Source organism: Rousettus aegyptiacus, unplaced genomic scaffold (assembly GCF_014176215.1).
Source record: "Rousettus aegyptiacus isolate mRouAeg1 unplaced genomic scaffold, mRouAeg1.p scaffold_m13_p_9, whole genome shotgun sequence".
NCBI classification, from domain to species: domain Eukaryota; kingdom Metazoa; phylum Chordata; class Mammalia; order Chiroptera; family Pteropodidae; genus Rousettus; species Rousettus aegyptiacus.
This window is the reverse complement of record NW_023416312.1, coordinates 31,133,546-31,144,823: the sequence shown is the minus strand read 5'-3', so window position 1 is coordinate 31,144,823 and position 11,278 is coordinate 31,133,546. Positions and strand designations below refer to the sequence as shown.

Genomic DNA, 11,278 nt, shown 5'->3' with positions numbered 1-11,278 from the left:
CCTGAAGTTTCTTCCTAAATGGGACAAATTAGAACATAAGGTCATAACTTAAATTTTACCATTTCCTGATGGGAAAATATTTACCTCTGAAGCCAAAGTTCTCAAAATTCCCAAAGTCTTAATGGTGGTAATTCTCTATTGCCTGAGTCAGAATCAAGATTCCTACAGTAGGGAAAAACCTCAGCGACCACTTGAGCACCCCCAGCAAACTGAAACAGCAAGCCAGCCTTCCAAGACATATTGATCAAGTCCCTACTGGGTGCCAGGCACTGAGGCGACAGCAGTAACTCAGACAAATGGTCCACACTCTCATGGAGCTGCCATTCTAGCTGGAAAGATAAATGATAAAGAGGATTATTTAGAAATCAGTACTTACTATCATTAAAATAGTTTGGTTAGTGTTGCTCAGCTTTGGGAAAAGAGGGGAGGGATGAAAAATTTAAGCTAGAACCTGAATAAAAAGGAACCAGAGACACAGAGCTCTGGATGCTGAATATGTGGATAAGGCCAGTGAGGATGGTCAGTGGCCAGTTCTGAGAAGAGGAGAAATCACTTCACAGGGCTAGAACTGGGGCTACTCTGCCCTTAAGATTTCTTTTTTTTTTTTTAAAGCCTACAGCACCTGGTATTCATAGGTGGTCTCCCATCCAAGTACTAACCAGGGCCAACCCTGCTTAGCTTCCAAGATCAGGCACAATCAGGCACATTCAGGGTGGCATGGCTGTAGACAGATCTCAATTCTTTTTATCCAGTAATGGATTTAGGACCCAACTGTAGGCCTGGGAATAACTGGACCTTGGGTTTGGTACCTCAGTCCCGGGCAATATAGCTAAACGGGCACAGCCCTTGGTTCTTCCCATTTTTTTTCCTGCTAATACACTAAACTACATCTCATTGCTTTTTAAATGTTAAGCCAAGCTTGCTTTCCTGGGATAAGCCCCATCTGGTTTTGGTAACAACCTGCATTTACTGAGCTCTTATTATATCCATTTTATGTAATTGTCACAACCACCCTAATGAGGTAGGTGCAACATTGAGCCCCACTTTCAAGGTGAGAAAAGTGAACCCTAAAGGGGTTTACTGTCCATAGCCACAGAAGTAAAAAATATCTATATATCTATATATCTATATCTATATCTATATCTATATCTATATCTATATCTATATCTATATCTATATCTATATCTATACCTATATATTAGAACTAGCATTTGGACCCAGGCAGGAAGTAGAACTGGACTAAGTTTCTTATCCTGGACACTGGAAACCACTTGGTAATCAGCCAGCAGTGTTGATGATAACGCCCCATCCCTCTCTCTCCTTTCTCTGTGCATTCATCTGCATCAAGTCCCAAATAAATTTCCGCTCCTGTCTCTCTTCCAACCTCCTGTACTGGTAGATACATCCTGAAATCCACAATGGCCCCCAGTTGCTGTGAGAAGCTGCCCTCTTAGGCCTCCTCTCCAACTTCGTCCCTTGTTGCTCTTCTTTGATCAGAATGTGCTCCAGCCACACTTTCTTGAACATCCTTTGAAAACTGCACAAACCATTCCTGGGATCTGGAATGCTCTCTCCTGTGCACTCATGCAGTGAACATGCCAACTCATCCTATGGTAATATTACTAATACCAAGCACATTGTGCCAAGTACTATTTTAACCACTTTAAAGAAAGAAGACCTTCTTTAATCCTCACAACAACCCTATGAAGCTGGTACATTATCCCATGTCACAGATGGGGAAATGGAGTCAAAGAAATTAAGTGACCTGCCCAAGGTCACACAGTAAGTGATGGAGTTGGACTTGCACCCAGGCCAACTGGTGCAAGAATTCTTGCTCTTAACCACTGGACTTTTTAACACCAACTGCCAAATTACTCTGTGAGCTTCTCCAGTATGGATTCATACCAAGTACTTTCTCTCCTCCACCTTCCTCATTTGATCTGTCAGCAAATCCTGTTAGCCTCACCTTCAGAATTTATCCAGAATCTGACCTCTCTTCTCCACATCCACTGCCATCACTGCTGGGACTACTGCAGTGGCCTCCTCACTATACTTCTGCCCTTGACCCCTCCTCTTTCCTCACAGCAGCCAGAGAGGGTCCTGTTACAAATCAAGTCAACCCCAAGGCCTCCTCTGCTCAGACCCCTGCTGTGACTCCAGCTCCTTCAGGAAAAAAGCCAAAGTCTTCCCCATGGCCATCGAGTCCTGACAGGACCAGGTCCCTGTCACCTCTCCGACTTCACCTCCTGGCACCTGCCCCCCGGCTTTCTGCTCCCGCTGAACTGACCTTGCTGTTCCTTACATATACCAAGCAAGCTCCCACCTCAGGGCCTTTGTACTTACTTGCTTTTCCTTCTGCCTGTAATTTCCCTTCCCCAGAGGCAAGGCTGACAGATTTGGCCAGTAATGAACCCTTGTTCCAGTCAAAGTTATTTGCTACTTACATAGACAGCAGAAGCAAGAATAGCCATAGATGCCAGCTCATGTCCCTTGTGTAACACTGAAAGGGGCCAGATGGCTACAGCATGAGTGGTAGGACACCCTGCTGCAGAGGAGCTAATTCCATGCTAAGCAGTTCTATAACTCTAAGTTGGGGGAGGAGGACAGAAAGCCTCATACCTCACAAGATCTCAGGAGATAAGATACTGTCTCATGATAACCACCTTGGTAGATAGAAAGGTTAATGTGAACTAGCCTCAAAGCAGTTCCTCACAAGCCTTTCATGCTCTGTGTTCTGAAGATCACAGAGTTCTGCCAATACTTAGATCAGCTTGCCTATATGGCTTACATGGAGACATGCAAGGCATCCAGAGTGTCATGGCGAAATCATCCCCTTACACCAGCTATCCTCCTCCTTGCTTGCTCTCCCTCTATCTGCAGGTGTTTGTTGTAAGGTCACCTCCTGAGTTGCCTTCCCTAACCACCCTGTGTAAAATACATTCCATCACTCTCCACCCCCTTCGTTTTCCTTAATGCTTGCCACTTTTTAATGTTACATTGCACACCAATTTACTACTTTAGTGTATGTAGACCCCACCGATACATGATTCCTGAAATTTGAAATATCCTTTGCTGTGTCCCTATAATCTGGCACACATAGCAAATGCTAACAGTTACTAACCATATCTAACTACCAGACACTGTTCTAGGTGTTTCTCATGTCTTGGCTCATTTAATGGGTATTATTCCCACGTTACAGGTGAAGAGACAGATTTTGAGAGACCCTGGGTTTTGGAGGAGGGAAGGCAGGAGGACCTCTGGTGCTGGGCAAAGGGATGGTCCTTCTGTCTGGAGAAGCCAGAGGGGTCCTGAGGGGAGAAAAAGTAGGAAGGCCTTCTAGGGCCATTATTTGGAAAATATTACGGAATGTCAGATGTCAAGAAATAGAAGCTAGCATTTATAGAGCAGGGTGTCTTGAGGCCCTGGGAGAAGAAATTCTTACAGCTATGGAGAGGGCTTTAGGGGTAGGGCAGGCAGGCAGAAAACAGATGACAGCCACCCACCTCCCACACCAATGTGGTGGTCTAACAAACCACATCTGTAACGGTTTTCTTTTTAACTTTTTATTATGGAAAATTTCAAACATACAATAGTATTGATAGAATGGTCATGTAGCTTTCACTCAGATTCAACAATTATAAACAGCATTTATCAAACTGCAGGTTCCATGAGCATTCGAATGGTTTGGGGCGAGGTTTGTTAAAATACTATAAACTAGGAAACGTCAGGGAACATTTCATTCATTAAACCTTTCTTCCACTTACAGAGAAATGGGTAGACTGGACCCCAATGAAGAAAAATATACTTCTTACTATGGATTGCAGTCATAAAGTTTAAAATAGACTGCAAATTCTGTGCTTGGATAACTATTAAAAACTAGACAAAGTAGAAATGCAAATCAAAATCACAATGAGATACCATCTCACACCTGTTAGATTGGCTATTATCAACAGGACAGGTAATAACAAGTGTTGGAGAGGATGTGGAGAAAAAGGAACCCTCTTACACTGCTGGTGGGACTGCAAATTGGTACAATCACTGTGGAAAACAGTATAGAGGTTTCTCAAAAAACTAAGAATTGATTTACTGTATGATCCAGCAATCCCTCTACTGGGTATTTATCCAAAAAACTTAAAAACATTTATCTGAAAAGATATATGCACACTGATGTTCATAGCAGCATTATTCATGGTGGCCAGGACATGGAAGCCTCTGAAGTGTTCTACCATAGATGACTGAATAAAGATGTGGTACATACATATAATGAAATATTACTCAGCTATAAGAGATGAAATACTGCCATTTGCGACAACAGGGATGGACCTTGAGATAATCATGCTAAGCAAAATAAGCCAGACAGAAAAAGTTGAAAACCACATGTTATCATGTGTATGAGGGACATAAATCTAAAGGCAACAAACATGACAGAGACTCATGGACAGTGGACTAGTGGTTACCAGATGGTAGGGGGAAAAGGGGCGGTAGATAGGGGCGAAAGGATCAAATATATGGTGACAAAAAGAAATCTAACTATGGGTGGTGAACACACAATGCAATACACACATACATATGACACTGTTGAATAGTACACTTAAAGAACTAGAGTAAAAGAAACTTTCAGAGATGAGTTTTACTTAAAGAAGTTTAAAATTGAGTCAAAAATTTTACTTAATGACATATTAGAAACGTTTATGCAGAACAATGCCACAGATTTTAAAAAACAATTTAGAAGCCTTAACTTTGTGTATTCACTGTGTATTGAGGCTGTGCCTCCACCCATAAGATCTAGGGAGCCTCCCCATAACCACTAACATTTCTCCAATATGTTGTACGCATATTAACACTGAGTGGGAAAAATAAAGATTATGAAAAAGCTTCAGGTCAGGCCTTATCGCCAAAATTGAAAAAAATCCCTCCTGATTTTTCAGATTTTGGCGCACCCTGAATTATAAGGGATCATGGCCCTTATGTTAGCCTGGGGAAGGGTAGGAGGAGGAAGAGGAATGCAGCTGGGCAGGGATATGGCATGTTTTGTCTTGATAAGCAGAGGAGTGGTAGAAACAGTAGCTACTGATCCTTATCCAATATGCTTTTTTACATATCTGAAGTTTTCACAGCAACTTATTTTAAAAAGCTACTTGAAAGCTTTCTACATCCCGAAATCCAGATGAGGGGCAAGGGTGTGGGGGTAGCAACAGGGATCTACCCTGTTCTAATACACATCACATCACCTATCACCCTTAAACTCACCATCAGGTGGGCACTATTAGTCTCATTTTACACATTTTGAACCGTAAGCAAAGAAATTTAGAAAGCAGTATCTGAACAGTGATTTTAGTCCACATGGGGTGGGAGGGGCAGGGCTTGGGATTTATTCTGTTTCTCGAATTTGTGGGGGACATTTATGGGATGTTTCTATCAAAGATTTTGGCATAAGCAAGATCCAGGGCTTGAAAATACAAGCATTTGCAGCAGGCCGGGGATCCGGCCTTGGGGCACAGGTTCTCAAGGCACCAAGTGTTTGGGAGTTTCTAGTTTCAGTGGGTTCTTGGGAAACATGCATATTTGTGAGACCATGGTCAAATTTAATCAGAGGACTAATACGCACTTTAGTCAGAAAATTTTATCCACCAGCAATTTTAGAGCCAGAAAAAACCAACTGTGAATCCTCTATAGAGGTCCCTTTCCTTAGAGCAAATAGGAAAAGACTGGGCCTCCTTGGGCTAAATAACAAGGTACCTTTTGAAACCAGGAGCAGAGCAGGTTAATCTTGTTATAGGGGGGTCATTTTGTTGCAGGAAATTTGTGGTTATTGTCTCAGACCACACTGGGAACGAAAGAGACATTTTACTCTCCGAGCGGCAGGGAGTAGAGATGCGCCGTTTCCCACACAAGGCAGTTGTAGTGGTCTTGCCAGCTCCCACTACCTCAGTTCCTTGAAGGGCTAGCACGGTATGCCTCCTTAGACCAAGCACCCAACTGGTAGGAGTAGCTACAATGCCTTTACCTAGGCCTTGCTCAGTAAAACAAATGGGACCATACCTCTTTCTTGCATCCTCACATGGTTTGGAAAGCAGAGGTGGGAAGGTCTCTAATACCACAATGGTGGCCCCACCCTCATGATCATGTCACTTTCCAAAGGCCTCGCATTTCCTAATACAATCACATTAGGGAGGATGCCGACATATTTTGAATCAGTTCATTAACACATACCCCAGATATGAGGGAATAAGGCAGTTTAGAATGTCCTAGAACTTGCAACCTGGTGGTACTTAGCTCATCAGCCAGATGGAAGCCATGGGCACAAGTGATTAGAAACTCCAAATGGTGGGCGGCCAAAGTCCATGGGACTCTAATGCAGCCATTAGAATCTGGATTAAAGGGATAATTGAGGAACTGAAAGACTAGCTAGTGTTGCAAAACCTTTACCCTCAACAGAAAATGTAAAATGCCTGGGAGGCTAAGGCTCACTGGTTAAATGACTCACTAAAATAGCTGGGAACCAGCAGGGACCAAAGTTTGAGCTCTTGGAACCCTGTTCTCAAAACATGATATTCCTGAGACCCTCATAAGAAGGTGAGTTTAACATACCATCCCCATGCCACATCACTTCAGGGGAAAAAACTGGAACCATTATTTAGGGCAGGTTTAGCTTCTACCAGATGTTCATTTCAGGACAATTCTGTGAGGGCACCTACTTAATGCTCAGAAAAACCCAAGAAGTCTTGATTTGCAAGCTGACTCTGGTCAAAACAATGGTACCTGGAGATCATCTTGGGAAAACCAATTCCAGTCATTAGGGGATTTCACCTGTAGCTACCCCCACCCTAAGGCTTCATGTACGGGCAATACATCATTTTACTGTACTTCATAGATGTTACATGCTTTAAAAATTGAAGGCAAGGTCCTCTACCAGCAAAAAGACTATGATTGGCTTTATTGAGACTTACTGTGGTTTGTAACTGAACCCGCAACATCTGAGGTATGTCTGCATACTCAAACCAGTCCCAAACTCAACCAAACTTTAAACTCGAGATCTCTACCATTTCTTTATCTTCATTTTTAAGAACTAAGTTGAATTAAAAAAAAAAACATCAATTTAACAGGTTTCATCTTTTTAATCAGCTCCATGAAAGACATCCTAAATGCTATGAGACACAACAGAATATTTTTTTCTTCCAGTATTAAAAAAATGACATTCACGAATATTTTTAAGAAACTTCTATGACCAGGGTGGTGATAAAAAAAAAAATCTCTAAGTAACCCTAATTCCTGTAATTACATTTGGAAATAGCTTCCTAACCATGATATTTATTGTATGAGTTTTTAAAATGCCCCCTACACATTATTTCTGAAAAATAAAAGTAAGTCTGGCCACACATTTTTTTTTGCCAGACCCAATCCGGATAGCCCAAACTAAAAACTTGTAAAAGGAAAAATACCCGGAGACTCTGTAAACGTCTCAGAATTTATCTTTAAACAGGAGAGAAAATTTTAAAAACACACAGAGCTTTCTAAAAGGTCTTTAGCAAGCTACCTTGGGAGCTCAATTAAAAAATAGAAGTCGATATACTAAAACAGATGTTTCAGTGCAGCTCCAAAAATCTTTATAAATACAGCCATTTGGAAGGGTGATCCTGGATCAGAAGTTTTATTCCTTGTGTATCTGAGAACAAATAACAATGGAGAGAACTGTGATGTCAGGAAGGAATAGGCAGGCTGACATGCTCACCTCCTGGGATTGATAAGGACACTGAGGGTTGACAAGGACACCCCCCTTATCTCCATGCCCAGCAAATTACAGGGAAAACAGGTTTTCGCACACCTCTCCCCTGCCCCCTACCCCTGGCAGACTAGCCCTGACAGGTACATGAGATCAAGGGAGGCTTAGGAATGGGGTCAGGTGGGCCAGGTGAGGTATGTGCAGGGAGGGGAGTGGGTGGGGTAGGGGAAGGTGAGAGGAACACGATAGGGCTGGTGAAGAGAGATCTGTTCAGTGGCAGTATACACATCTCACCTACATTAAGTGTGCATGCCTCATCTCAGTTGTCATAATTGTCTCTGTAATTTCCTCCTGAGTAGCGGTCATAACCACCCTGGCTTCTGGGAAAAAACAGCATGTTATAAGAACACCATCAAATACCCCTGGTAACGTTAAAAAACACATTTGCATATCCCATCACTTCATATATCATAAACTTTAATATGTATAAAACAGGATGTTAAAAATGGCTATCATGTAGAAATCAGAGTTCATAATCTACACAACACATATCAAACGTGAATGCGACACACAACGTACAATAAACATATCTACCACATATTGCAATTACGTGATCTTACAATCTGTTAATGTATTATACATAACCTGAAATACTAAGTCTCACACTTGTTTTATAGTGCTAATTTGTAAAAGCAAACACTAACCATGATGAGATATGTATGACCCAAGCAGCCTTGCTCTTGAGAAAAACAGCACCAGAGTTACCCCCCCAACCCCTTGGCTACCCACCTGCCACCATAATCTCTGGACCTTCCATATCCATATCCATATCCTCCAGGTCGACTGTCATACCTGCCACTCCCATAGCCCTGGTCACCACCACCTATGGCACATAAAAAATATTGGAATTCTCCAGACACATTGCACTAACAGGCTGCTGTCCTCCACACCCTGTGCCCAAATTTACCACTGTACTTACCTCTAGAGTAGCTGCGACCACGCCCATGAGCCCCAAAGGCACCCCCTCTACTTCCCCGGGCTGATTTGCCTGCATGGTCCACACGGATCTGGCGACCGTCCAGAGACTAGGTGTGGGGAGACACAAAGAGGATGATGGGTTGATGGTCACACAGGGTAGTGGTGAGGGAAGAGTGGGCAGGGCAGGCGGGCAAAAGAGCCCAGAAACTCTTGCTGGGCACCAGGTTCTGGGTGCCGTGTTCCAGAACAAGCTCCTTTGACCAGAATGGCCTTAATAGGAGCTACATAATCCCACAAAATGACCTGAATCCACCGTGTTCCCCTGCTACTACTTACATCTTGACTGAACTCAGGTGAGTTCTCCTCCCCACTCCTCTAAGCTGCCCAACTATTAGGGCTAGACACCTCTCTTGGTCTGAGGCTTCAGAGTCCGTCCCAGAAGACTCACGAGGTCCTCTCCGGGCCAGGCCCGCAGGTCTGCAGACTCTACTACCTAAGCCCAGGGCAGGTCAACCATCCACGGGTGGCTTCTCGGCCTCATGCAGGACCAGTCGTCGCCTCCCAGGTAGCCCGGCTCTGTCTGCCGCTGCCCTCCACCCCCTAGAACAGAAGGCAGTCATGGCTCCTGTGAGTGGGCACTGTGGGATTTGGTGGCCACGCTGCCCCTAGCATACAGAGGGAAAAACAGAAAGACTGGTGGAAGTGGCAGATGGGGGCAGAGCCCTTACACAGGTAGAAGGCCTCACCTCTCCATTCATGGCTCTCATGGCATCTGAGGCATGTTCTGGATTGGTGAAGGTGATGAAGCCAAAGCCCCGGGATCGCTGAGTCTCCCGGTCCTTGACAACGACCACTGGTGAAATGAAAAAGATGGTAAGAGGAAAAGAGACAAGGACTGTTAGAGAATGGACCCCTCCCACAAATCCTCAATTGAGTTACCAGATTCTCCAAAGTCTAAGCTTACGCTTTAAACTTAGGAACAAAGTTTAAAAAAAAAAAAGAAAGGAGTATGTGAAAGCGTAAGACCCTGACCTGTTTCAATGCAAGAGTCCCAGACTACTTCTCACCAGCCCCCATCATAAGTCTGACCCACATCTCACCCTCAGAAATAGGTCCGAAGCTGCTGAAGTGATCTTCCAGAGCCTGCTCATCGGTGTTGAAGTTGAGCCCTCCAACGAAGAGCTTCCCTTCTTCAGAGGACATGGCAGTGATTTCAAGTCCTGTGTGGAGAATACAGAGAAGAGGTTCCAGCAGTGAAGATTAGAGGGAAGGGAAAGAGAACAGAAAATAAACACGAAAAACAAGAGAGATAATTTAGAAGAGAACGAAAAAACAGGCCTCAAAGATGGAAATCTGCTGGGCCGGCTCAGCGAGGTAGCCATTTGGGGGCTGCCTTCGCGCATGCTCACAACACCCCCTACTACAACGCCCGTCATTTTGTGCCGCCGCGCAGGCCCAGAACACCCTTGCGTTCCCCCTGAGCCTGCAGAACAAGATGGCGGCCGTCACGTGGGAAACAAGGGGCCCGTAGGTCTCGGCCGTGGTATAGTCACTCACATTACCAACACTGGCAGCTCCTCCCGGCATTCCTCGCACTCGGATATAATGCACCACTAGCCTCCCACCAACCCAAAAGTTTGACCTCCAAATACAGGATCCCCCCACCCATCCAGGAGAATCCCACGCCTACGTGTCGGAAACTGCTACTATCCCAACTCGTGCGCCTCGCTGTATGCCGGCGCGGGGCACACCAGTGAGGCGAGGAGCGACCGCTTCTCTAGACAGGCGCCAATTACCTGGAAATTAAGACGTAAAAGAACTGAAGACACAGCTACCGCCAGGGAGCCGAACGACTGAGAAAGATACCGCGCGGGAAGACGCTTAATAAGGCGTACGTAGCGTATACGTCACTGAACGTTCCCCGCGCGCGCCGCCGTGCGTGCGCGCTTATTGGTGGGAGGAAGGGACGGCAGAGCAAAGGGAGCGAAGCACTCAGCATGCTTCCGGGAATGAAGGCGAGGTTTGTGCGGTCGGTGCGCTCTAACGTCAGCATTCCTCCAGTGGCCCTGCCGTCTTCAGCCCTTATGCGCATGAACCTTTTCGTTTTCACACCACTTTCTGTTCTAGCTCTCACTTCTCTGATGTCATTTCCCCCTTTGGTTCCGACGTCTTTCTCACCATCTTGGTCGTGTTCCTCTAGATCCCTGGCGACATAGTTACCGTTCTTTGATAACCTCCTTCATCTTCTAGTCCCCTAACCTCATACTCCTCCAGGGCCATATGTTTTACCCCCTCTCCCCCACTGTCCCTATTGTCATCATCTTTCACAGTTCTTAACATTAGACCTCCACATCTTTTTTTCCGTCTGTGCTCAACATCTAGCTGTCTGTCATGGGACCCTTTTCCCTGGTGTCATTCCTTTTCATTTCTGACGTCAGCCCTCATCCTTATCTCTTAGGCTTCTGAAGCCAGTCTTTTGATTTCTCTGCCAGTAGACTGCCTGAGGTGCCTTCTACAAAGCAGGATGCTCCAAATTTCAGAGGAAATAAATCCCAATCCACGCAATGATTTTTGCTG

The 11,278-nt window shown here is 44.8% G+C and overlaps 1 protein-coding gene and 1 pseudogene across 4 annotated transcripts; both read right to left on the bottom strand.

The window, feature by feature from the left end:
* Window positions 1-610: 610 nt before the first annotated feature.
* On the bottom strand, window positions 611-729 carry LOC118608401 (annotated as a pseudogene).
* Window positions 730-7,098: 6,369 nt separating this feature from the next.
* On the bottom strand, window positions 7,099-10,629 carry RBM3 (RNA binding motif protein 3). Of its 4 annotated transcripts, none has more exons than XM_016153353.2 (7): window positions 10,498-10,629; window positions 9,802-9,921; window positions 9,448-9,554; window positions 8,703-8,808; window positions 8,513-8,606; window positions 8,018-8,100; window positions 7,099-7,666 (listed from the first exon to the last, which is right to left on the bottom strand). In XM_016153353.2, exons 2-6 carry the CDS (start codon window positions 9,902-9,904, stop codon window positions 8,043-8,045), a joined length of 468 nt encoding a protein of 155 aa, XP_016008839.1. In that variant the 5' UTR covers window positions 9,905-9,921; window positions 10,498-10,629; the 3' UTR covers window positions 7,099-7,666; window positions 8,018-8,042. The 4 variants fall into 4 exon arrangements, with proteins under 4 accessions (XP_016008839.1, XP_016008840.1, XP_016008837.1 ...); XM_016153354.2 differs by having other exon boundaries at window positions 8,022-8,100; XM_016153351.2 differs by having other exon boundaries at window positions 8,018-8,103; window positions 10,498-10,628.
* Window positions 10,630-11,278: the final 649 nt, after the last annotated feature.

What these genes read in the sequence shown, in the direction of transcription:
- RBM3 (XM_016153351.2), bottom strand. Translation starts at nt 9,904, where the DNA reads ATGTCCTCTGAAGAAGGGAAGCTCTTCGTTGGAGGGCTCAACTTCAAC. An exon ending in TGAGAGCCATGAATGGAGAG is followed by an intron (nt 8,809 to 9,447) that starts GTGAGGCCTTCT and finishes CCCCACACCTAG; the next exon opens with TCTCTGGACGGTCGCCAGAT. An exon ending in TGGTCGCAGCTACTCTAGAG is followed by an intron (nt 8,607 to 8,702) that starts GTAAGTACAGTG and finishes TATGTGCCATAG; the next exon opens with GTGGTGGTGACCAGGGCTAT.